General features: G+C 41.3%; 1 protein-coding gene and 1 long non-coding RNA gene across 2 annotated transcripts in view; one reads left to right on the plus strand and one right to left on the minus strand.

The window, feature by feature from the left end:
• LOC306833280 overlaps positions 1 to 19,041 on the minus strand; it is a 49,730-nt gene extending 30,689 nt beyond the window's left edge. The window contains exon 1 of the long non-coding RNA XR_013780329.1: positions 18,935 to 19,041. This is a non-coding gene — a long non-coding RNA (uncharacterized lncRNA). The remainder of the gene's footprint in view (positions 1 to 18,934) is intronic.
• A 405-nt stretch (positions 19,042 to 19,446) lies between these two features.
• Positions 19,447 to 21,487, plus strand: rpe (ribulose-5-phosphate-3-epimerase). The gene is made up of 6 exons (XM_079358237.1): positions 19,447 to 19,644; positions 19,987 to 20,066; positions 20,199 to 20,338; positions 20,509 to 20,643; positions 20,834 to 20,920; positions 21,009 to 21,487. Exons 1-6 carry the CDS (start codon positions 19,523 to 19,525, stop codon positions 21,129 to 21,131), a joined length of 687 nt encoding a protein of 228 aa, XP_079214363.1. The 5' UTR covers positions 19,447 to 19,522; the 3' UTR covers positions 21,132 to 21,487.
• The last annotated feature ends 959 nt before the right edge of the window (positions 21,488 to 22,446 follow it).

Here is a 22,446-nt window from a genome sequence, read left to right on the forward strand (position 1 = left end):
TTTTTTTACACTCTGTCTAATGACACACACATAGGCCGAGATACACACTCATGCACAAACAGGGTTCCAGTGACATGCATTAATGGAGAGGTCTCAGAGTGAGGGGGCTGCCCACAGCGAGCGCTCCAGAGCAGTTTTGGGGTTCGGTGCCTTGCTCAGGGGCACCTCGGCAGTGCTCAGGAAATTGACTGGCACCTCTCCAGCTACCAGACCAATTTCCGAACTTGGTCCGTGCCGGGACTTGAACTGGCGACCCTCCGGTTCCCAACCCAAGTCCCTACAGACTGAGCTACTGCCGCCCCAACATGGTGATCTAAAAAAGTGAAGCAGCTTTGTAGCACTATAAATGTAGAGTTTACCTTGATTACCACAAACCCGGCTTCATACAACGGACCCAGGAGCCTCTCAATCATAGCAACAACAAAAGATGTATTTTGACATCATGAAGTTAAATGGAGTCACACTGTAGGAACTGTTAATCAATTTAAAAAAAATTCTTATGAAAACCGATCTGACATGGCTTGGGCAAAACATATATGTCACAGATAAAATCTTTTATGAAAGTTGTATTAATGGCGTGTCTTTTAACACTTTATTTACATTATGTGATTACATTACAATGATAGACATTACAAGTAATTTATGCTGATCCTTTTATTCTTCTTCCCTGAAATGATTTGTCCCTGTTTGGAATTTGCTGGAAGCTTTTGCGAAAGTCCCGTAAATCTTTGGAAAGGAACCAATACTTTTCACATTCCAATGATTCAAACACAAGATGTCATTATTCCAGGAACCAAAGAGACACTCATTGTAACTTCATCTATATTTATGAGGTCGTTGTTTTTGGGTTTTTTTAAACACCAAATTCTCCAAGTCACGAGTGAAAACTGGAATCCCACAACGTTAGAGTCAGCAGCTTTGGCTTTTCATCGGACTACAGCGCACACAATGGACATTTTTGTATTTCTGCCTTCTGATATTCTCATTACAATCGGAAGTTTAGGCTGACAGGTCATTTCCCTGAGACAGCCTTTACCTAACACAATCGTGCAGTAAACCAAGAAAATGAAGATGGGACGAATGCATTCATGTAATTTGAATGTTTAAGCTCATGCTCTTCATCTGCAGTATTTAAACACACACCTGGATCTAACACGCTGTTCTATGTCAAAGCAACTATCAGAATTATAACCTCTCCCATCATGACATTCTCCGAGACGCGACAGCACATTGTTGATAAGTCATTTGTCTTCCATTAAGTCCAGTAAAGAATAATAAGTGCTGCCTTGATTATAACTATAACACTGTGTGTGTGTGTGCCACATGACAGAAAACTCCTCAAACAAACACGTTTGTCAAAGTTAAAGAAAAACGTGTTAAGTATAAACACATGCTGCCTCTTCCCAACAGTCACTTTTAAATCTTTTTATAATTAACAACAGCGTGAACTTTTCCTAACCCTAACCACGCTCGGGGAGCGCCACGTCACAGCTATAAAACAAAATAATTGATGCTTTTGTTCCTGCGAAAAGAGCTGTAACAGATATAGCACGGAAAATGAATAGAATGCTTCTAATGACCTTTTAACAATTAAGTGTAATTTATGACTTCGCCAAATGCCTCCTCATTTTGTTTTTAATAAATCAAGATCATAGTTGCATGCATACATAATTGCAGGTGAACATTTCTGGTCGAACTTGACAGAGACATAAAGTTGTCCCTTCTGTGGAGTAGCTTCATTAACCAAAACAACTAAAAAAAAACAACAACCTGCAGCTTGTTTAGTAACTTTATTAGCCGACATGATAGTTGTTGCATTGCTGCATCTCATCACAGACTCCCTATTGTGTCTACAGACTGTAAGCTCAATGATTAATGTCACCAAAGACGTGCCAGTGTTTGTGTCTGTCTGTCATTAAACAAAGAGATAAACATATCTGTGTCCTGTTTCTTCTTCTGGAAGCAGGACACACCGACTCTGAATGGTATCGGTTTACAGGGAGTTTCTCTCCCTGCGAAACACATGAACACACATGCATACGCGCACACACACTTTTCGCACCCTGAGGTGAAACGCATGTCTGTATGTCAGTCAACAACCACCTCAGAGTGTCTTGGCTCCAAGAAGAGGCGCTCGTCATCCTCCCAGACACCTCCGTTGCCCCACCACCCCGCAGGAGTGAAACTTCCACCGCTTCATGAAACTCACTCAACTCTTCTTCTATTATCTTATTAAGGTTGCAGACGGACTCACTCCAAAAACCTCTGATTCACTCCATACACCCTGCTGCGATAAGACAAGAATCTTAGTAAAAACTATGTAAACACACCTATGCAAACAAGATTAACTTCATTCGGCTGTTTTCAATATAAACTGTAGCTTTTTTTTCTCCTGAAACTGTTTCTCTCTCTCTTGCAGTTGGACTCGATACAATGACCCCAACAGCCTAACTGATTGCTGTTTCTGTAATCCTTCTCAAATGTGCGTTTCCCCGCCTCTGTTTTCCTAAGCTTGGTTTCACTGGGCTCAGTAAACTTTTGTCCTGCTTGACGGATGAGTTTGTAAAACAGCTCCTGAGAAATAAAACAAAATCACAGAGAGATGAATGGAGGAGGAAGTTGTAAGTTTCCGGGTGTGGATGAGGGTGGCTTTGGGTGGGGACACGCCTTCATGTCTGTGTATGTGACACCAAATCTCACCATTCAGCAGCACAATTGACCCAATGAAAACATGCTACGGATTGTATTCCCCCCTGGCCTTTAGTTATGAATAGAAGAATTTTAGGAGCTGAACTCAGTTGTCCTCGTCTGTCCCCTTTTGACCCCTGCAGTCCCCCTCACGGATCTATGACCAGTTTTATTTCCTACAAGTCATTATTAACACAGCTGCAGCGACTTCATTGTTCAAAAACAAAGGTTATGAAACAGCGCGCTGGAGAGGAAATTAGCACTGTATGGCACTGAGATGCATTTGATCAAAAATAATCAAGCTATATTTGAGCCAAAAATCAAAGAAAATAATTGGCATTAACAGTGAAGCACGGAGATTTACCCAGCATGAAAACACGAAGACGAGATTCTCTCAGCAGAGTTTCTTTTGCAACATGTCGTCTCATTCATCCTCATTAGCAGCATTGTCCAATTAAGTTACCATCCCGACATGGAACATCAAAGGATCCTAATTTGGAGCTCGGAGCTGAAAAGTTTCAGCAAGATGACAGGAACGTCAGAGGGAGTAAGTACAAGATGGAATGTAAGACTGAGTCCTAATTTGAGTGGAAAACCCCGACAGGGAATGAAAAACCTTTGAACTAGAAACAAAGACTCATGAATAGAGGATCATTTACTGTCAAGTGAGATATTATATATATATCTTAGTGAACTTTTAATGTCAGGTCTAATGTTTAAATCATATACTTTATGTGGAAAAATGCACACAAGGTTCAAACTAAAGAGAGGTAAATAATCATGTCTAGAAGTATCAGGACGATCCACCCCTTATCTGGACCGCTCTTTCTGTTTGGGGGGCGTGGAAGATTTGAGCTGGTCTTAGCTGTCATTAGGCGAGATTCACCAGTCAATCACATAAAGAGACCGACAATCAGCCAAACTCACACTCATACCTTCGGGCAACTTAGAGTCTCCGATGGATCTAACGAGCATGTCTTTGGACTGTGGAAGAGTCCAACCAGGAACCTCCTCGTTTGTGGTCCAACAGCGCTCATCACTGAACCCGTCTCAGGAACTGACTGAGATATTCAATCAACTGTCAGATCAAATATCATGATTCATATACTGACACTAACGGTCAACTACTTAGACGTTAATAAAGGTCGCCGGTTGTGGTCCTCCAAGTCCAGGGTTTGAGTCAGACCAGTGATTTCTTTCCCGCATGTCATTCCCCATTCTTTCCAATTTCTGACTCTATTCACTTTAATAAAGGCATAAAAAGCACCAAAATAAATTGTTAATGGCCTCAAAATCTCTTAAAGGCACCAAGTAATCTTCCTCAAGGCCTACACAGAAGAAGAATGATGTCAGTGAAACATTTGAGAGGTTATAAATTCTGCCTTTTCAAGCATTCATCCGAATAAAAGGCTCATTGTTTTACTGTATGAGGGAGTATTCTCAATAGACTGGCTGGTTTTGACAGGTATCACATTTTTTCCTTCCACAAATCGTACATTGTGAAAGTGGTTAAGTTGTCTAAGTCTTGTGGTCGGGTCTGTTAGCTCTTACCTGTATGTGGTGTGAATTGATGGATGAAGTTTTTCATTGAGGTCGATATGTCACAAGTAAATTCTGCAACCCCAAACGTGACTCCACATCCCGGCCTTACACTTGGTATATAGTTTGTAACTCTATGGGGGGGGGGGGGGGGGGTTGAACAAACACCAGTGTGAGGGAGGAGGTGTTCATAGGTGTGTGTTTCACCACTCTCTGTTACAGTATTAAATAGCTTTCCTTCCCATATTTGTCACCGTGTAATCAGTGAAGATCAAATTACACCTGAAACACAACATCCATCGGTAACATGTCAGTCATTCACAACCAAACCAATACATAGACCCAAACTCCATCATCCATCATCCAAAACTGTCCAGAAGTTACTCAGACATATGAACAGATTGCAGGTCAAGAACTTCCAGGCGTCATCCATCACCTCTGTCCCTTCATGGCTGGGACACACACACACACACACACACACACACACACAGGTATGAACCTGATCCACACCAGGCCAGAGACTGGACGACACACAGACCTAACTCTGAGGGTGCACAAACACAAACACACATAAAAAAAACACAGGTCACCTCCGAGCACACACAGGTGCCCTTTCACATCGCTCCAGACTGTAAAAAAAAAAAAGCTCGCCTCCCTCCCCGTCATTACACCGTTTAATTAATTTCACTCCTTAATCCACATTCTTAATTACGTCCTGATACGTTTTCCCACTTCTTTCCACAACATTATCACCACACACTTCCCCTCCTCCTGCTGCTCCGGTTGTGAGGATTATGTTTGCAGTTGGGTGTATAAATAGTGCTGAGTAGGTGGCCTTGTAATGGAAGCACAGATATACACATATCAAAAGGCACAGCTCCCTTTTTGCAAATCTTACACACATTAATCAGGGCTTGTGTTTTGCAGATGTGTCCAAGCAGATGTGTGCGCTGCCTTCATCATATATGCGCTTGTAAATGTGCGGTATGCACCCATGCACGGCTGTCTGGAAATGTGTGTATATGTCATGCCAGCGGGTGAGAACATGTGGCAGAGTTTACACTTTCACACGAAAGGAGGCTCAGTAAAAGCTTCAGGTAAGCTTGAAGAAGAAGAAAAAGATAAAGATATCCTTTATTAATCCCATGATGGTAGATTATTTTTTACGCTCTTTGCACATTTTATTTAGATATGCTGCACACAGAAATGCTGAAATAAACACACATGCTCAAACAGGATCCTATGGACATGCACTAATGGTAAGGTGGCTGGCTCAAGGGCACCTTCCAGGAAGTGAACTGGCACTTCTCCAGCTACCGGATCAATTTTCAGATTTGGATTGCACTGGGATTTGAACCGTCGACTCTCCAGCTTTGAACCTAAGTCCCTACAGACTGAGCTACTGACGCCCCAAAGACGGTCTATATACGTTGCTCAATGAGATATGTTCTTCTGTGCGTCATCTTCTGAGCGGTAAGGACTCGTGAAAAGCACGGATACAAAGCTGTTCATGACACACTTCGAAACATTAGCTTGTCCATCAGCATCAGTCATGAAAGACTTAGTGTACTTTAGGAGACATTAAGTCCAGTAATTCTCATCTTTTCCCATGACCTGGTTCTTATTATGACTGGGTGAACAGTCTTTTAGGAATCAGATGAAGGCATTGGGTAGCTGTTAGATAAAACAGTAAGTACCTGTATTTTTTAATTGCTATTCCAACAACTCTGCTCCAGTTTAACTAATTAACTCCACAAAATGTGTCCTTGTATTGTTTCAGTTACCCAAAGATGCAGTTAGAGATCTTTCTAGCGGCTGTAAGCGCCCTGAATGAGAGCTAAAAACAGTCTAGTGCCAAAACTTTCACTTACCAGGCCAGCTTGACCTTTTGACCTCTGAAAGTCTTTCAAGCCTCTTTCACACGTGCGCCTGAAAATGCGGAAACGTCCTTAGACACTAAGACAATAAAGTCTAAAGTCTCCTGCATCTCCTGACTGGAAAATCCTAAAGGGGGTTTATTTGGTAGGGTGCTGTTAGGGCTGGACAATTAATTGAGTTTCAATATCTTTTTTTTTTCTTCTTTTTTTTAAAAATTGCAATACAAGAGTCAATACACTTACAAAACAAGACGAGAGACAATTACATTACAAGACCGTGTGTGTGTGTAGGTATATATGAGCTTGTGTGTGTGTTAAATAGATTTTGGATTGAGATTTTCTTCATGGAAAGTCAGAGTAGGTAGAAACAGAAAAAGTTTGAAGAAAGATGGTCGGAAAAAAACATGATTTATTTAAGAAAAGAAAAAAAAGGACCAAGAAAAAAAATAATTAAATACATGTAAACTAATTGTAGTGGGGGATGACAACAACAAAAATGAAGGTTATCTTGGTTGTATTGGCGAGGAGAGGGGCAAGAATAGAAATTAGCCATGATGATAACAGAAGGGTCATGTTTGTAGAGAGGTGATAACTGATATCCAGATGGAGTTGTGGTCATTGTCATTTTAAAAGGAGGATGAATTTTCCAGAGGTATGTAATCAATCAGTACGTTTTTTTTTCCCCAGTGTGAGATATGTGTGGAGTTTCTTGATGATCAAGTTTCAATCTCAATGACAGTGTTGGCTTCACGCTCATGAAAACAAAATGATCGAGATCAAACCATCATGTGCTGCATGCCTCGTTGGGTCATTTTGTGTGGAGATTGAGTCATGTGTGGTAAAGTGTTGTCAGATTTTGGTCACATGAATAGTACATCACCACCATAACTGTCATGCATCTCTTGTTTTCAGAATATGTAGAGTGTTAAAGTTAGATGAAAACATGATTTTTTTAAAATCAATTTCAAAATAATTCCTTCCATAATCAAGCAGCCGTGGCTGCTGTTTCCTTATTTAAAAATACAAGGCCTGTGTACCAAACATGGAGTGTGGAATGATTGATGTTCGGCTAGGATCTTGTATCTGCGTGAGTCAGCACGATGAAGGTACTGCATGAAAAAAGGGGCTGACAGTTTGTGTTCAGTAATAAGACACAGCGCTGAGTCTTACCTCATTTCTTTCACTTTCTGGGAGTCAGCAAGGTCTTGACGTGTTGCTTACGTGCTGCCTCAAGCGAAGTCAGAAAGACGAAGTATCCGATTACACGAAGCAGAAGCAATAAGATAAATCTCACTGTGATGTTAAGTTATCTAAAAGACGGTGTGGTTGCATCATGTTTGGTTTAGTTACCGTGTTGTCTTCCAGCATGAGTCAGAATGAAGCCAGGGAGTGACAGATGCAGCTTCAAATGTCTTAAATTGCAGGCTGAACTGACGAACATGATGTCACTGAGCTGCGGTCACTCTGCTGGGACACAATATTGTCTCGTGCGAAGAAGTGGGATTAAAGCTGAAGACACCGTTGCGGCCCAAAGAGAGCCAATGACGTCGCTCACACTGATGCGGACCCCACAGATTCCAGACGTGACATGTATATTTGTAGATTTCAGACATGTGGCAGTTACTTGACAGACATAAACATACATGAGCCGGCTGTGTTGGCTGCTTCACCGAATCAGAAACAAGCTGTTACACAGCGATGACGCTCCATCGTCTTTCAAGTTGCCACATGCTTTTTATTTATTTAATTTTTTTTCCTTTTGCAGCCAAATATTCCAGCCTGATTTCCAGCTGGCTGTGAGTGGTACTGTTTTGTAGATTGCTAAGCCTAAAACAGCTGTTGGAGGAGCTGAAAACTACACTTAGAGGGAACCTAAACAGTAAAGTTGTGGTGAAAAGGCGATAAAATGTTGCAGAGCTGGCAGGAATTACACAATCTGGTGATAATTATCGAGGAAACCTCTCGAATAAAACGTTCATTTTATCCACAGTTATTCAACGATTGTTCATGGAAGCAGCTTTAACGACTTCATGCATTGTGTGTCAACTATCATTCCATTTGTCTGCAGCAGCACAGATTGCGTGAAAGCTGTCTGGCAAAGAGCAACGATATCACGGTCAGCTCGAACCTGCACAAACATCTGGACACGATATCTTCACGTTTCTCGGGAATGACGCAGAAAGGAAACTCAGGAGTCCCACCCTTTCCAAACCCGCGTCGTCTCCATCCTCCTGATCTTTGCCACCACTGAACATGTCCAACCCTTCCTGAACATTTCACACAACCTTGCGCAGTCAAGGTGATGCCGATTATGGTCTGTGTTTATCCATAAATCACTCCGGGGAACACATCGTAGAGACAGCTCTGGTCAGGACGAGGAAAATTGGCCCCTCATGGCAAGAAGTTGATTTTTTTTTTTCTGCTTCCAAGACAGATTATTGAGAGGTTGCCAAGGCGATGACATGAATCACTACTTGTTTTACTGGTTTTACGTGAGGATGCAATTCACAGGTTCCTTCTATTCTCTGCCTGCAGGTAAAGTGATACTCCCAACGCTCACCAGCATAAACATAGCTACAGCGATCGCATTCCTTTGGGAAAAGGAGTTTGTGGAAAGTTATATTCTGACTTTGGAGAACACAAAGGATTGGACATAAATCGGAGTAAACGGAGAAACGGACCAACACAAAAACTCACATATCACTTTTACTTTCTCACTTGTTATAAGGACCAGTGATTGGTTCAAATTTTCCCCCTGACAAAAGCGCCAAGAAACATTGTAGAAGAGCAACTGTGTGAAAAGTAGAGATGCTCTTTCAGATTCCAGATTTGGTGTGGTTGAACTTTGCTTCACCTCCAGAGGCAGGGGCAGGGACGCAGCAGGAAGAAAAAAAACAACACAGAAAACAGGCCAGGGGAAATTCCTGTCAAGAGATCCATGCGTGTCTTAATACCGCAGGAATGCACAAGCGAAATGTTCACGACTGTCATGACGTCAAGTTCAGATCGAACGCGATGTGGTCCTGAGCAGTGAGCTGGTTTGTTATCGCTGCTGTTGCTGTTTGTTTCTGTTTGTTCGTGAAAAGCAGCAGACATGTCAACATGTCGTGTTTGTTTTTTGTTTTCCTTTGTTTCATCGCACTGTTACGCAAGGCTTTAACGTGCACCGCTATGCTGTTTGTTTAGAGGAGTCAAGTTTTCAGGGAATCACAGCAGAACATGTGTGGTCTCTCATTTTGTGGACGTCCATAAAAAAACATCCAAACACCATTAAAATCACATCCATCTCATCATCTTGTAAGAAAGCAAATAGGAGATATTGGTCGGGAATATTCGAGTAGTTTAAGTTCACATGAGGACACGATGTTGCGAACAAAAGGCTGATTCAGAGGCAGAAAGCGATCCATTGTTGACAGGCTCAAGTCAAAGTTTGGCTTCAGGTGATCCGGCATCCAAAGCAGACGAGGGTCAGTCAGTCACACAACATGAACAAAGTTTACAGTCTGGTGAAAGATGCAGAATAGAAGGCTGCTGTGTATTCAGTGGAGTTTCTAAAAGGGGGCAGGTGTGCTGGTGAGTGAGTGAGGGGTACGCACTAATGGCCACGACAGCTCAGATAGGAAAACGACTTCCTCGTATTTTTTTCGAGCTAATGTGAGAATGCAGCAAGTGGGATGGGCGTGGTGAGGTTGAACTCCGTGCACGTAATTAAACCGCTTCATTATGTTTTACTATTCTCCAGCATGTTTCTGGCATTGTGATTTTTGTCGAACAACATGTAGCGTTAATGCACAGGCAAATGTTCTTATCACAGCATCGATAGTAGACTCTGTTGCTCCGTCTGTCAGGGATCGTCTCCTGCTGTGAGGCGAGCCATCCTCCTGAAATAGTTTCAGGAGTGCATATGTGAAAAAGCAAAAGAGAACACAATGTACTGATAAGCACGTTATAAAGATACTGTTCATCAAGTGTTTGACTTTTAGAGAGGCAGAAAGGCTAACTGTTTGCACTTGTTTCAAGTCTTTATACTTAGCTAACAAGCTGCTGTAAAGAGCTTTACATTTATTATGAAGACTTGATAACAGGCATTAACTCTATTTTAGATCATTTGAATTGTTTTGATTAAAGACCTGTTTTAGAAAATGTCAGACATTTACAAACTAAAAATATTCATCCCTGCCCAATCATTCAGCTCAACATAACATTTAAAAAAAGATGCATTAATGTTTGCCTTCATACTTTGACATTTTTCTTATCTTTATTTTATGCAGCATGTTGTCAAACAGAACAGTGTTTCACTGTTTTCTATCACAGCACAAGCTATCAGAGCAAACATTAAAAAAAAAAGGTAATCCTGGAGAAACATGTTTACTGTAATTAATGAAGTACCCACAGGATATGCAAATATACTCGAGGGAAATCCACCCTAATGAACCACTAACAGCTTTCTTTTTCCAGCGCTGCACCTCACATAACCCAGAGAGCAAACACCCTGAAAAACAACACTGATTTATAACGTTGCTGGGTGGATCTCTTCCAACACTGCCAATGTTTCGATTTGTCTCTCGGATAGTTTCTGCATTAGCGTGAAAAAAAGATTTGTCAAGGCTCGTGTAGATTTGTGGTTAGTGTTGAACTCCTCCCTATCGGGCCTCCACTCCTGTTGATGGAGGAGCTCGTGAAATGTGCTGGCACGGGGCCCATTGATCCGCACTCAACTCAACTCTGATCCATATTTTGATGTGTTCTATTCTTCTCTTTTTGAACGCCCTGGGATGTTTCCTGGCAGAGAAGATGACATATACATTCACCTTCCCCTATAGGGCTGTTTTCAAGTCTTTATTGCTCAGGCTTCAGGAGGCCAGGTTAAGTGTTCAATTCAACTCTGAAACGGTGTTTAACGCTTCACTTTTAACTGCCTTTCTTGGGTGACTTCAGGTCCAACTAGAACTCCACACCATCTTGACACAAAGCTGTGCGTATAGCCCAAATACGAGCAGCTTGCGCATATATAGCTATTGCTTTCCACTCCCGCCTTTCTCATCTGATGGTCACGTAAAGCAGAGTCCATTATTAGCTGCTTTTCATGCTGGCCATCTGCCAGGCTCCTTTGGTTGGCCACTCAAAGAGGCCAGCACCAGCCAAAGCCTGCAGCGTTCCCATGCTAAACAAAAACACATCAGCAAAGTCAATATTAGGCTTTTGTGCTGCCAACCCGCAGCAGGAAAAGAAGCGAAAATACCTCAAGGATATCTAAAGGCTGAATGAAAACACTTAGATAAAAGTAGGAATGCAACACAATAAAAAAAAATCTGAAGTCCCGTAGGTGTGTGTGTCTCCAGGGGGCTATATCCCATCATGCTCCTGCTCTTACTTCCAGCCATTCTCTATGTGAGGTTAATTGGATAGCAGCATAACACGCTGTTTGTGTGTGTGTGTGTGTGTGTGTGTGTATGTGTGTGTGTGTGTGTGAGTTCAAACAGTCACTCACACCAGCATTTTTTTTTTTCTTAATGGAACGAGTAATGGGCCCTGATATCAGAGCTCACGTCTCCTTGACTTAAGACTGAAAGACTGGCAGCAGAACAGCATCTTGTGTCAGTGGGGAATATTCAATGACTCTGTTGGTGACGTTTTCCTCCCGCTGTTCTTTATCTACTGCTGCTAATCCAGTACAGAACACTGCAGGAGACGCATTTGTCAACATGACATCTGCTATTTTTTGGAATCAAATACCAAATAAAAAACTGAAGCTCTATGACAAACAAACACTTAAACATGAATCAGCAGGAACATAACTAACCATCACAACAGAATCGAGGCGGGGGGGGGTCTATATCTTTTTGCTTTACTTCCTTGTGGTCGTCTGATTGTGATTATTTGACCTGTTGTGAAAGCCGCTGCTGTCCATCATTTGCATCTCTGACCTGATGCTTTGCATTGTGGGAAAATGATGTTTTTTTTGGCATACTCCGGAGCTTGCATTTGTTTGCAGACTGCATACTACATTTTTGCCAAATCAGTACTTACTTAAACTATAGCAGTAGGCTATTTTGCTAGCGACTTCGCCTGCTCTCCTACCTGCAGTCACCCAGAGGACTTTTTAAACTCAAAAACAGGAAGAATGTATTTCATGGAGACTTACTGTGCGAATATGTTTCGTGCAGCTACATCTACGTGGACCCCAGTTGCCTCTCTTTGGGAGGGCAGCAGTTGAAATCCCTATGACTTGTGACTGCAGGACAAGTATTTTAAAAAATGTGTTAATGCTGCTCGGTTCCTACGCTCTCTCCACAGTGGGCCCGACAGCTGTTGAAAGCAGCAGATGGGGTCAGGATTCATAGTCCCACTTGGATCATGTGATAGTGATGGTTCTCACTTTTTTTGGGGGGGGGGGGGCAAACTTATTATATCCAAGGCGATGGGCCCTCCGCTCAGCGCCAGAGATTTTCCTTTACGTTTTTTTTTTCTCTCCCCACAGCTGAGTAAAGTTCTGCAGCTGATGTTCCATAAAGTTGAACTCTTAGGAAACATCTTGTTTCACAGTTCAGCCTGCAAACTGAGGACACAGACATGAGAGCTTTCTGATGTTTGGATCAATACATACTCTTGAATATGTTGTCAGATTTACTTCAGCTTTTTAAGATTTTAAGACTGTTGTGAAATAGCGTGCGCATCATACAAATGTGTGTTTAAATGAGCCTTGAGGGTATTTTATACAAGCTACTGTACTCAGCTCAAGATGTACTAAATACAATATGAAACCAGCTGTAAGTAAAAAAAAAAAAAAGTGTTGAATTAAAAAAAAAAAATCTCTCCGTCTGATCTTGGAATGCAATTTTATTAGAGCTGAATTTTCCCGGTTTAATAAACCCAAACTCAGCACTGAAGAGCACATGTTGTGAGAAAATATTAAACCCTGCTGTGTTTTTTATCCAGCGGTCCGCCTGCATCAACAATCTTCAAATATTAAAGATTAAATCAGGGGGATTAGACTTCAAGCTGGAAGGTAAGCTTTGCTCATGCAGACCTACTCCACAGGCGGCGGCTGGTATTAAATAACAAAAAATATTCCAAATAAATCTGCCTTTCCACTCTTTAATAAGCACATGCGGTCATTTTGAAATGTCACCGGTGCTCCAAACGGCCCTTTTGAAGTGGCACTTTGCTCTCATAAAGCTCTAAATTATGACTGCCGGAAGGGTCCATTTCACCCTGAGGGGGCTTTTCACAGCCAATCATTGTTCTGTGCTGGTCACTCTAATGCTCTGAAGTGTGCTGTGTGGTCAGGGTTCATGCCATTGAGGTCAAGTCACAGAACACACACCATGACATTACATCAGTTTCATAGCGTTTAAATTGTTGATGTAAAGGGTGTCATGCTGGTCCACATGATTGTTCCAATGTTGACATGAACTGTTTTCAAGTTCAATTTTCCTTCTCCTAACGTTGTGGAACACTTTGCGATACGAAAATACACCAAGCAACGCCAAAATCATCTCAGGCGACGGCCTCAACTTTGGAATCTGCTTCGAAAGTCGTAATTCAATATGGTTAATGATTTCAGGTCTGAAGGCCAAACTGAGTCATTGTGGCTTCCTCATTTCCTGTCAGTAATGAGAAGCCTTCCAAGACATCCAGTAAATAGCCGTAATTGTCAAGGCTAAACACATTCAGAACAGCCCTTGATAAGTCAAATTATACCTTCAAATTACGACCCCAAAAGATCCCTGTTTGTCTCGATGGTGGCCCTTATGGTGATAAGAAGTTATAGGAGGTTTGTTTCAGGACGTCACTTGAACCACACTTCCTACAACACCGATATAGCACTCCACAAACACATGGGCTGAAGTGTTTGTCTGTTGCTTCAGAGTTCCTACCTGGCTGCAGACTGTAATTTTGAGAGGGGGAGTGGAAACCTAATCAGTCATTTAATAATACATCAGAGGCACACACAGGCTTTCATTAGTGGACCATAGGCACAGCTATCATCCTGTTAGGGCATTCATCAATGAATAATCATGACCTAACAGATTCTATCTAAAATGATGTGCGAAATGCAAACTCAATAATAGTAATCATCTCAAGCCGCAGAAAGAAGCCTGGTACGCATGTTCACTATGGAAATGGAGGAAGGAGATGATAACAACGGAGGACGTAGAGTAAAAGACGCAAAACTGCAATCAACTAAATTGAAGATGGCAACATGTAAAAAACATGTTATGGAACACAGTAGCATTTAAAGACAGGCGAATGGAAACAACAATGTCAACAGACTCAGATAATGTAGATAAGGTAGCAAACGTTGGTCCGCTTCAGTGAATGATTAGCAGCAGATGTGTTCATCTTGTCTCACTTCACCATCAGTAGAAATGTTTGTTTTAATGTGAGTAAATAACTTAGGTTTAAGATTCTGTGAGAATTTTAAAATTGTGTCAATTTTGGCGCCCCCTGTTGACAAAGTGGTATGACCCATCTCTATGCTGAACTTGGGAGTCCTGGAGTAGGGATGGACATCTACGGCAAAATAATTACTTGAGTACTCAATTACTCGATAATGTTTTTTTTAGATAGACAAACAAAGAAAGTGTGGTTACCCATGTTACATTATATGTTTTGAACTATTGTGGCCTAAAACAAAGCACGGACAGGTCACAGAGTGTGAATGAAACGTTGCTCTATCCAATCCCTTTCCATGTGGAAGTTGAGTTTTTTTGCTTTCTTTTAACAGTCAATCTTTGCTGATGAATATTAACAAAGTCTGTTTGCATAACATCAGAATTAATTTCAGTCTGTTTCATAAACACATAAAAACTCCTCACAAGAGCTTTAACTCATTTTATTAAAGCTACATTAAAGCCTTGATGTGGATGCAGCAAACTGTAGATTTCAATCTTTGTTCAGTGTAAGAAACATATCATTTCTAAAAAATAAAAAAAAAGACTTTTTTTTCAAATCAATATTTTGTTGAGAATGATTGATTCCTTACATAAGTAGTCTTTGCGTTTGGGTCCTGCTCACCCGGAGTGACGTCTATTCTAACTGGCTTCACCAGGCAGATCCCGTCTGTGTAGGGCTCCAAACGACGTCATCAATGCAATATGTTGGCGCCTGAACTACACTCACAACATGAAGGCGGAGAAGCATGGTCCATAAATACAGCCAGTGCATATGACCAGTGCACTGTCAGCCTGAGGACCAGATTCAAGATGTGGAAGCATTCCTGCTGTGCTCGTTTCTTATCGTACTCCCCATCGTTATAGATATCCTGCCATCAAATGCTAAAAGTTTGCATGTTTAGCGTCAACTATAGGGTCACATGCTCCCTGTGACCTCTCGCTAACAGGAAAACAAACTTGATTGGGAGCGCTGACCTTCAGCAGAGGGAGACTGCACTAACCCCACCTTTCCCTCCCCCCCGCCCGGACCCCGACCATGCTGATATAAAGCCCAGGAAGGGAGGGAGCTGCAGGGAGACACGCTCCACACGCTCTTTCCGACCATCACAAGGAGTCGATTTAGCGCTATCTGTTTGCTCAGGAGGCTAGAATCAACTGCTGGAGGGAAGCAGGAGGAAGGTTTCAATCAGGATAATACATCAAAAGTTTGGAGGTGAACCAAGTCTTCCGTCACCGACAACTGCACAGGAAAAAGACAGAGCAGAGCAGCTCCGTCCCTCCCCTTTCTTCTTCCTGTGTCCTATAGCAAAGATTAAAGGTCACATTAAGGCAGCGTATCCAAAGTGACAGCTCACATGCTGCTGAATGCAAAAAGTACACATCTTAAATTGTACTTAAAGAAGGCACAGGAGTCGTAATCACACCCCTCCCCCTGCAGATTCACAATTATGAGGCTTTGTGATCTTTGGAACTACAATCCCCCATTGATTATTCATTCATGGTCTTTAAACGGGGAATTCAAGTGACCGTTAAACAAGTTCAAACATGTTTAATACCTGAAGCTGCACAGCTGTTAATTAGCCAACTGTAAAGGCTTTATACATAAACCTCCAGGGCGCATATGAAGCCAACTTTATGAAAAAGCTGAGACTTAAAAAAGCAAATATTACTTGACTAGACTGAAGGAAAAAAAGCAAAAGCACTAATTAAAAGTTCAGCAACTGGAAACTAACATCAAAAAGGCCCCCCAAAAGAAAAATCTTACGTACGTGTGCACTTGGATTTAGTAGACTGTGAATGGGCTCGATTATCTTTTCGACTTTTTGGACAAAAAGAAAAGTTATGTTTTAATTGTCTTCGCAGATGACTGAGATGCAGGAACGCATGTAACGAGAAATCTTTCATCCACAAGCTCATTACCCCTAAAGACCGCACACGCCACCAAAGAGTATTACATGTGCGGCACATTTCACACAGTTCAGGATCCTGAGCACGGCGTTTCATTCGGAAAGTTCCCGCATTAAATGTTGTCAAAGAAGTTTACAGAAAATCAAGGAGGTAAATCTAAATCCACCATTTTTGTTTGACACCAGCAATAGCTTTATTTCTTCTTACATATTAAAGAAAATTCTGCTTTTTTTTTTAGTCTTTAAGTGTTTTCTTAACATGCTTTCTGCTATAGGACATAACTGGCATGCAATTTACATTTAAATAAAAAGACAATATCAGCTATGAGCAATAATAAACAGCTTGACAGAATCCTGACAATGACTTGAAGTCACATGTCTTAGCCGGTCTTCCCCCACTGAACAAAAACAGAAAACGTGTCTTTCCTCCAGTAAGCAGAAGCCTGTGTCTGACTGCTGTTCGAGCTGTTTACAATAAAGGTGAAGAATGTGTCCTACGTCGGCTGCAGGATAAAGAATGACCGCTCTTAAAGACAAAACACACATGCAGAAACCAGGCTGGTGCAGTGCATCAACCTTGAGTGTGACCTCTGTGGAAATGGACTGTTTAACCAAAGATGTGTCACTGAGGACCCCTTACTGTTTAAAGCATCTTAGTGGAGAAGATAATCATCACAGAGTCACGCCATAAATGATTTTTTTCTCTCTCACATGGACAGAGTGTAAGCTCAGCCGCTTGCAGCCATGGCACTGTTCCACAAAACTTAATACCTTCCTCAGAGGCTCTAGAGGCCCTGTTCTTAGTGACGCCAACTTACTCTGCATCAACTCTGCTCACAAACCGCATATTTCATCCTCCTGTCGGCTCGAGCGCGCCGTGCCACCAGAGTTTCCTCCACAGCCACAGTGATACAAAAACGCGGGTAAATCTCCTAAATGTCAGATGCTGTTGGGCCAATCTGGGTGTATGAGTGTGGCTCTTTGGGCTGAGGCTCTGTAGAGTACTGCAGAGGCTTTTTTTTTTTTTTTTTTTTAAACCTCAGCCATCTGCTTCTTATAAATCACAACAACTTACACTCGCAACCAAAAAAACATTCCAGCAGATTGTGTCCGAAATTATGGTGACCAACAAATAAATCACACAAGAATAACTCTATCGAAATTGCATCAAAGATCCTGCAAACTTTATGCAGTAAAGTCGTTTTATACAGGTGTTATGAGACATTTATGACTTACTTAAATGTGTACATTTCTATCTTGAGCTAGCACTTGGCATGCTCGAAAGACTTTGGTTTTATTTACTTGGTAAGCTTGTTTTGTCATGCATTTATATTGAAACAAACAGCACAATACATACTTTTGTTGACTGTAAGAGTCCTGGTGTGCTTTCAGTTCCATGAGAGGTAATCCTCCTGTAAGGAATACGATTAATCACAGATTTTTGGCAGACAATTAAACCCCGCAGGCTAACCTGTTCTCTATCCATGCATAGACAGCTTGCATCAATAAACCTAAAAGCCCAGACAACTTGAAATCATTAAATGCTTGTGTATTTAAGGCACCAACGCAGAAGTAGTGCCTCGTATGCAAACTGTCAATCTTCTCATTTTGACATTTATTGTATATTTTAAATTCATTTTTTATTTGCTTGTCAATGTTATGTGATGGCACAGCAGAATGCCAGAGACAGATGGAACCCAGAGAAATGTTAAAAAATTAAATGAGGTGCCAATTACAGAGAGAAAATAGACACAGGGAATGTGCTGCTGGATTATTTAAAATAAGAAATGGTTCAATAGATTTGTGCCTTCTTGCGTTTAGCAAACAGTATTCAATTAGTCCAAAGTAATCCAAAAACAACCAAAAAGGAAAATATTCCACAAGTCCTGACTTCTCAGGTGACAAAAACACAGCAGACAATAAGAGGATGTTGCGTTACAGGGAGAAAAAAAAATTAAATAAGTTTTGACCCCATCGTGAAGCCTGTTTAACTGTATTATTCTCCTCATTCAAACACGCAGGTACTCATATCTGTCGAGTAAAGAAGAGAGTTCCTCACTCACATGAGCTTGGCGTCCCCTACTGTCAGAAGTGTGCACAATGTGAACCAAAATAAGGGCATCAAGTTACCTACGGGCATTTATGGTGAAGCCGGATGCTCAGATATTTTTCCTTCAAAATAAACGTGTAATAAGATAATATTTGTGTAAGGTAATTACTAAAGGCAGAACAAATTAACTTAATTTGTCCACTGCAGGGGCTTTATAAATCTGATATTTTATTACGGTTAAAATAATGGTCCCATAGAAAAACAAGAAAATACACTGGATATCATTGAAATGCATTTAACAGAGTCACCACAAACATCTGTCTGTGGGTTTACGAAACACTTCCATCATGTGGGGAAAAGAAAGTAACACATGCCTAAGTAATTAAAGCTAAAGCAGATTTCAGCTCGCTACATGCAGCTAACCTAGAGCACAGAACTAATGAAATAAACTGCTTTGTTGTTCGTGATGTTCACTTACAGTTTTGATGCAGCTCAATCAGACTTCTTCTTCATCCACCTCATCATTTTCCCATATCTGTGGCCTACTAACATCATCAATGCTTGAATCAGCAGCCTCTGATCTTAACCATCTTTCACTTTTCTTTGTTTACAAAAGAAAAATGGTTTTGAACCAAATTAAAATGTTTTCCTTGTTGCGTGATCAAATGTACTCACTACCGAACCGCTTCTAATCTTTAAATTAAGAAAGAAAAGTCCTGCTCAGGAAATACAACCTGCAGTAAAGGAAACCAAACAATCTAATTATTCAAAAAGTACAGAAAAGAGATCATCTGTATCTCTAAAGTCCTAATATTTCAACATACTACGAAGGGCTGCTATTTTATCCTCAAATTTTTGAAATAGCACAAATGTCAGGATTTATCTAGCAGTTTAATAATGATGATAATAATAAAAAAAAAAGATTTATGTATCGTACAGGGTTATTTTATTTTAAAGGTGCTCAGCGGAAGTTGTCCACCTTGTTTTTACTATTTGTCTCTACGCTGTCAGGCTGCAGTGCAGAGACAGACAGGCGGATAATAACAGCAGTCAGGGTACAGCATGGCGTACATGGCGAGAATCGGCCCGTCCATCCTGAGCAGCAACCTGTCGTGTCTGGGCAGCGAGTGTGTGCGGATGATGGAGTGCGGGGCGGACTACCTGCACCTCGACGTCATGGACGGGTCAGTTTGTCTGGACTTAAGTCAGCCCCACATGAACTAGCATGCTAACGACTAGCGAGCCTATTGAAAGTTCAGTACGTGCGAGCTAAAGTTGGCTAACGTCAACAAGCTATGCCAGCGTGCCAAAAGTTAATCTGAGGGAAGGAAATGTTTGTGCATTTTTTTGTGCATGCTAAAACAGAAGCTTCATAAACCTCAGTGTTAAACATAATGTCTTGTTTAAAGTCTTATTGTGCCTCTTCCTTGAATTATGCAAGACGTACCGGTAAGTGTTTGTGCAAGGTGAGGATATTTCATCAAAGCAGGAAGTTAACAATCTGTTGTTTGTTTTTTTTCCTGCAGACATTTTGTGCCCAATATCACTTTCGGACATCCAATGGTGGAGTGCTTAAGGAAGTCTGTAGGCCAGGATCCTTTCTTTGGTGAGAGAAAACACATGATCCCCAAACATATGTTGACATGTACTTCAGAAACATCGACCCTGGCTCAGTTCAATCATACATGCTGCAGCTGTTGGTAGAGCAGTCTTGTGAGTTTCAGTGTTAATGTTGCAGACATGCACATGATGGTGTCTCGGCCGGAGCAGTGGGTGAAGCCCATGGCTGCCGCAGGAGCCAACCAGTATACATTCCACCTGGAGGCCACCACCAACCCAGGAAACCTCATCAAGGAGATCCGAGAAAGTGGCATGAAGGTGAGGACATTATCGCGGGACACGTGCACAAAAAAAATCTTTTTGTTTTGTTTGTCTACAAGAAGATAACTTTAAAGCTGTGTAGGCACAAAACAATGAAGACATTATCATTGGGGTAAAGTCCTCAGGCGACTTCACTCAAGTGTGTTTTACCTGTGTGTGTTCTGTAGGTGGGTTTGGCCATAAAGCCTGGAACTACTGTTGAAGAGCTGGCCCCGTGGGCTAACCAGATTGACATGGCTCTGGTCATGACTGTTGAACCCGGCTTTGGAGGGCAGAAGTTCATGGAAGACATGATGCCCAAGGTAAACAAAATCCACAGGACAGGGAAGAAAATCACGAGGAACTTGCACTCCAACACAACATCAAATATAAAAACACACCTGTAGAAGGTCACAGGATGTTTGTATTTATACTGCGGCATCCTTTTGCAGTCCTTTTTATTGTCTAAAAGCGGTGTAGGTTTAGATCTTTATTCATGTGCATGTGACTCAGGTGAGCTGGTTGAGGAGTCAGTTCCCTTCGTTAGACATCGAAGTAGACGGAGGGGTCGGACCTGACACCATTCACAAGTGTGCAGAGGTAAGAAATGTAAACGCACGCTTCTGTCTGTTTTAAAAAAAAAAAAACAGGTTTTGTGTGTATTTGAGTGTATTTGTGTTTGCTGCAGGCTGGAGCTAACATGATCGTATCAGGCAGCGCTGTGGTCAGCAGTGATGACCCTCGTTCTGTCATTGCTCTCCTGCGCACCGCGGTCGCTGACGCAATCCAGAAACGTTCACTGGACCGCTGAAATGTGCGCCACCTGTCCGTCCCAGAAACACAACACACAGCAGCCAGCGGAAAAGACTTTAAACATTCATATCTGGAGCAGAAGTCAAGAGTCGCGGTCAGAGCAGGGGCGCGTTTTGGCGGTGGCGTTAGCTGTCGGCTAAACCAAGATCACTTTGATGTGAGTGAAGTTGCACCGTGCCTCGACAAAACTTTTTGAACTTGGTCCTGCTCTGCCACAATCTCCTCTCTGAAATGGGGGCTGAGGTTAAGCTGATTTCAAATCTCATAACATTCCTGAATATTGTCTGATTTACACTGTAAGTTTGAAGTTTAAATGAATCATGGAATAAACGATCCAAGGAGCATTGTGTTTAACACGTCATCACTTTTCTTTATAATTTTTCTTACCCTAACCCATGTCCATTTGAAATATTCTTTTGATATCAAACAAAGTGGCGTCTCTTTTCTGTTTTTTTTGACTCTTTTATTGACTACTGAGCAAGAATGTTTACACACAGATTTCATGAGATTCAGTTTCCAGAATGAAGAGATTCAAATAAAGTCAAGTGTGGAAACCACAGACAACCGTTTGCTTTTTGTCCTCTACATTAGAAAGCGGTTTTGACAGACCTTTTAAATGTAATTATTAAAAAGCAATGTACTGAATGTAACCTATCGATCATATTTTAAGTTGGCAAATGACAGGATCCCGATATTCAGCCTTTTTTTCGGATTAAAAACCCTCAATCTAAAAAAAAAAAGTTTGTTGTAAGAACAACTTAAAAGGGAACTGACTGTTTTGATAATGACAAAAAAAATTGCATAATTAAAACATTTCAGTCCTGTTTAAAGACCAAAGCAAAACAAAACTATTAAAGAAGAGGCAGACCACTGGGATTCCACCTTGTACATTAAATTCTTTTGTATTTTTAGATCCCGAGGGAAATTCAAATTTTGTGGTACTTTGACCCGTGTGTTTGTTAAAGTCACTACGTTTTTTTACTCCTACAGATCAGAGGAACATATTACCCTTCATCACAAGTCCTATTCCTTATATGAAGTAATCAATAAAGTTGGTTAACGTTGTGACTGCAACATGTTTTAACATTAGAACAAGAAATGTTTTAACAAGAATTGCTGGAGATAAATCTAACAGTATTAATATAAAAAATAGTTCTACTTAAACCACATGCATCAGGGGATGGCTTCCTGCACATTCTGACGTTGAATAACCAAAGGTAAAGTAGGAAGCACACACATATTTTCAGGACAAAAGCTGTCGAACCTCAATTTCTCCAATTTATTCTGGCTATGTCAACTCCATGGCCTCCATG

The sequence above is a fragment of the Symphodus melops genome, assembly GCF_947650265.1.
Source record: "Symphodus melops genome assembly, chromosome: 12".
NCBI lineage: Eukaryota > Metazoa > Chordata > Actinopteri > Labriformes > Labridae > Symphodus > Symphodus melops.

What these genes read in the sequence shown, in the direction of transcription:
- rpe (XM_079358237.1), top strand. Translation starts at nt 19,523, where the DNA reads ATGGCGTACATGGCGAGAATCGGCCCGTCCATCCTGAGCAGCAACCTG. An exon ending in AGGCCAGGATCCTTTCTTTG is followed by an intron (nt 20,067 to 20,198) that starts GTGAGAGAAAAC and finishes TTAATGTTGCAG; the next exon opens with ACATGCACATGATGGTGTCT. An exon ending in TCCGAGAAAGTGGCATGAAG is followed by an intron (nt 20,339 to 20,508) that starts GTGAGGACATTA and finishes TGTGTTCTGTAG; the next exon opens with GTGGGTTTGGCCATAAAGCC.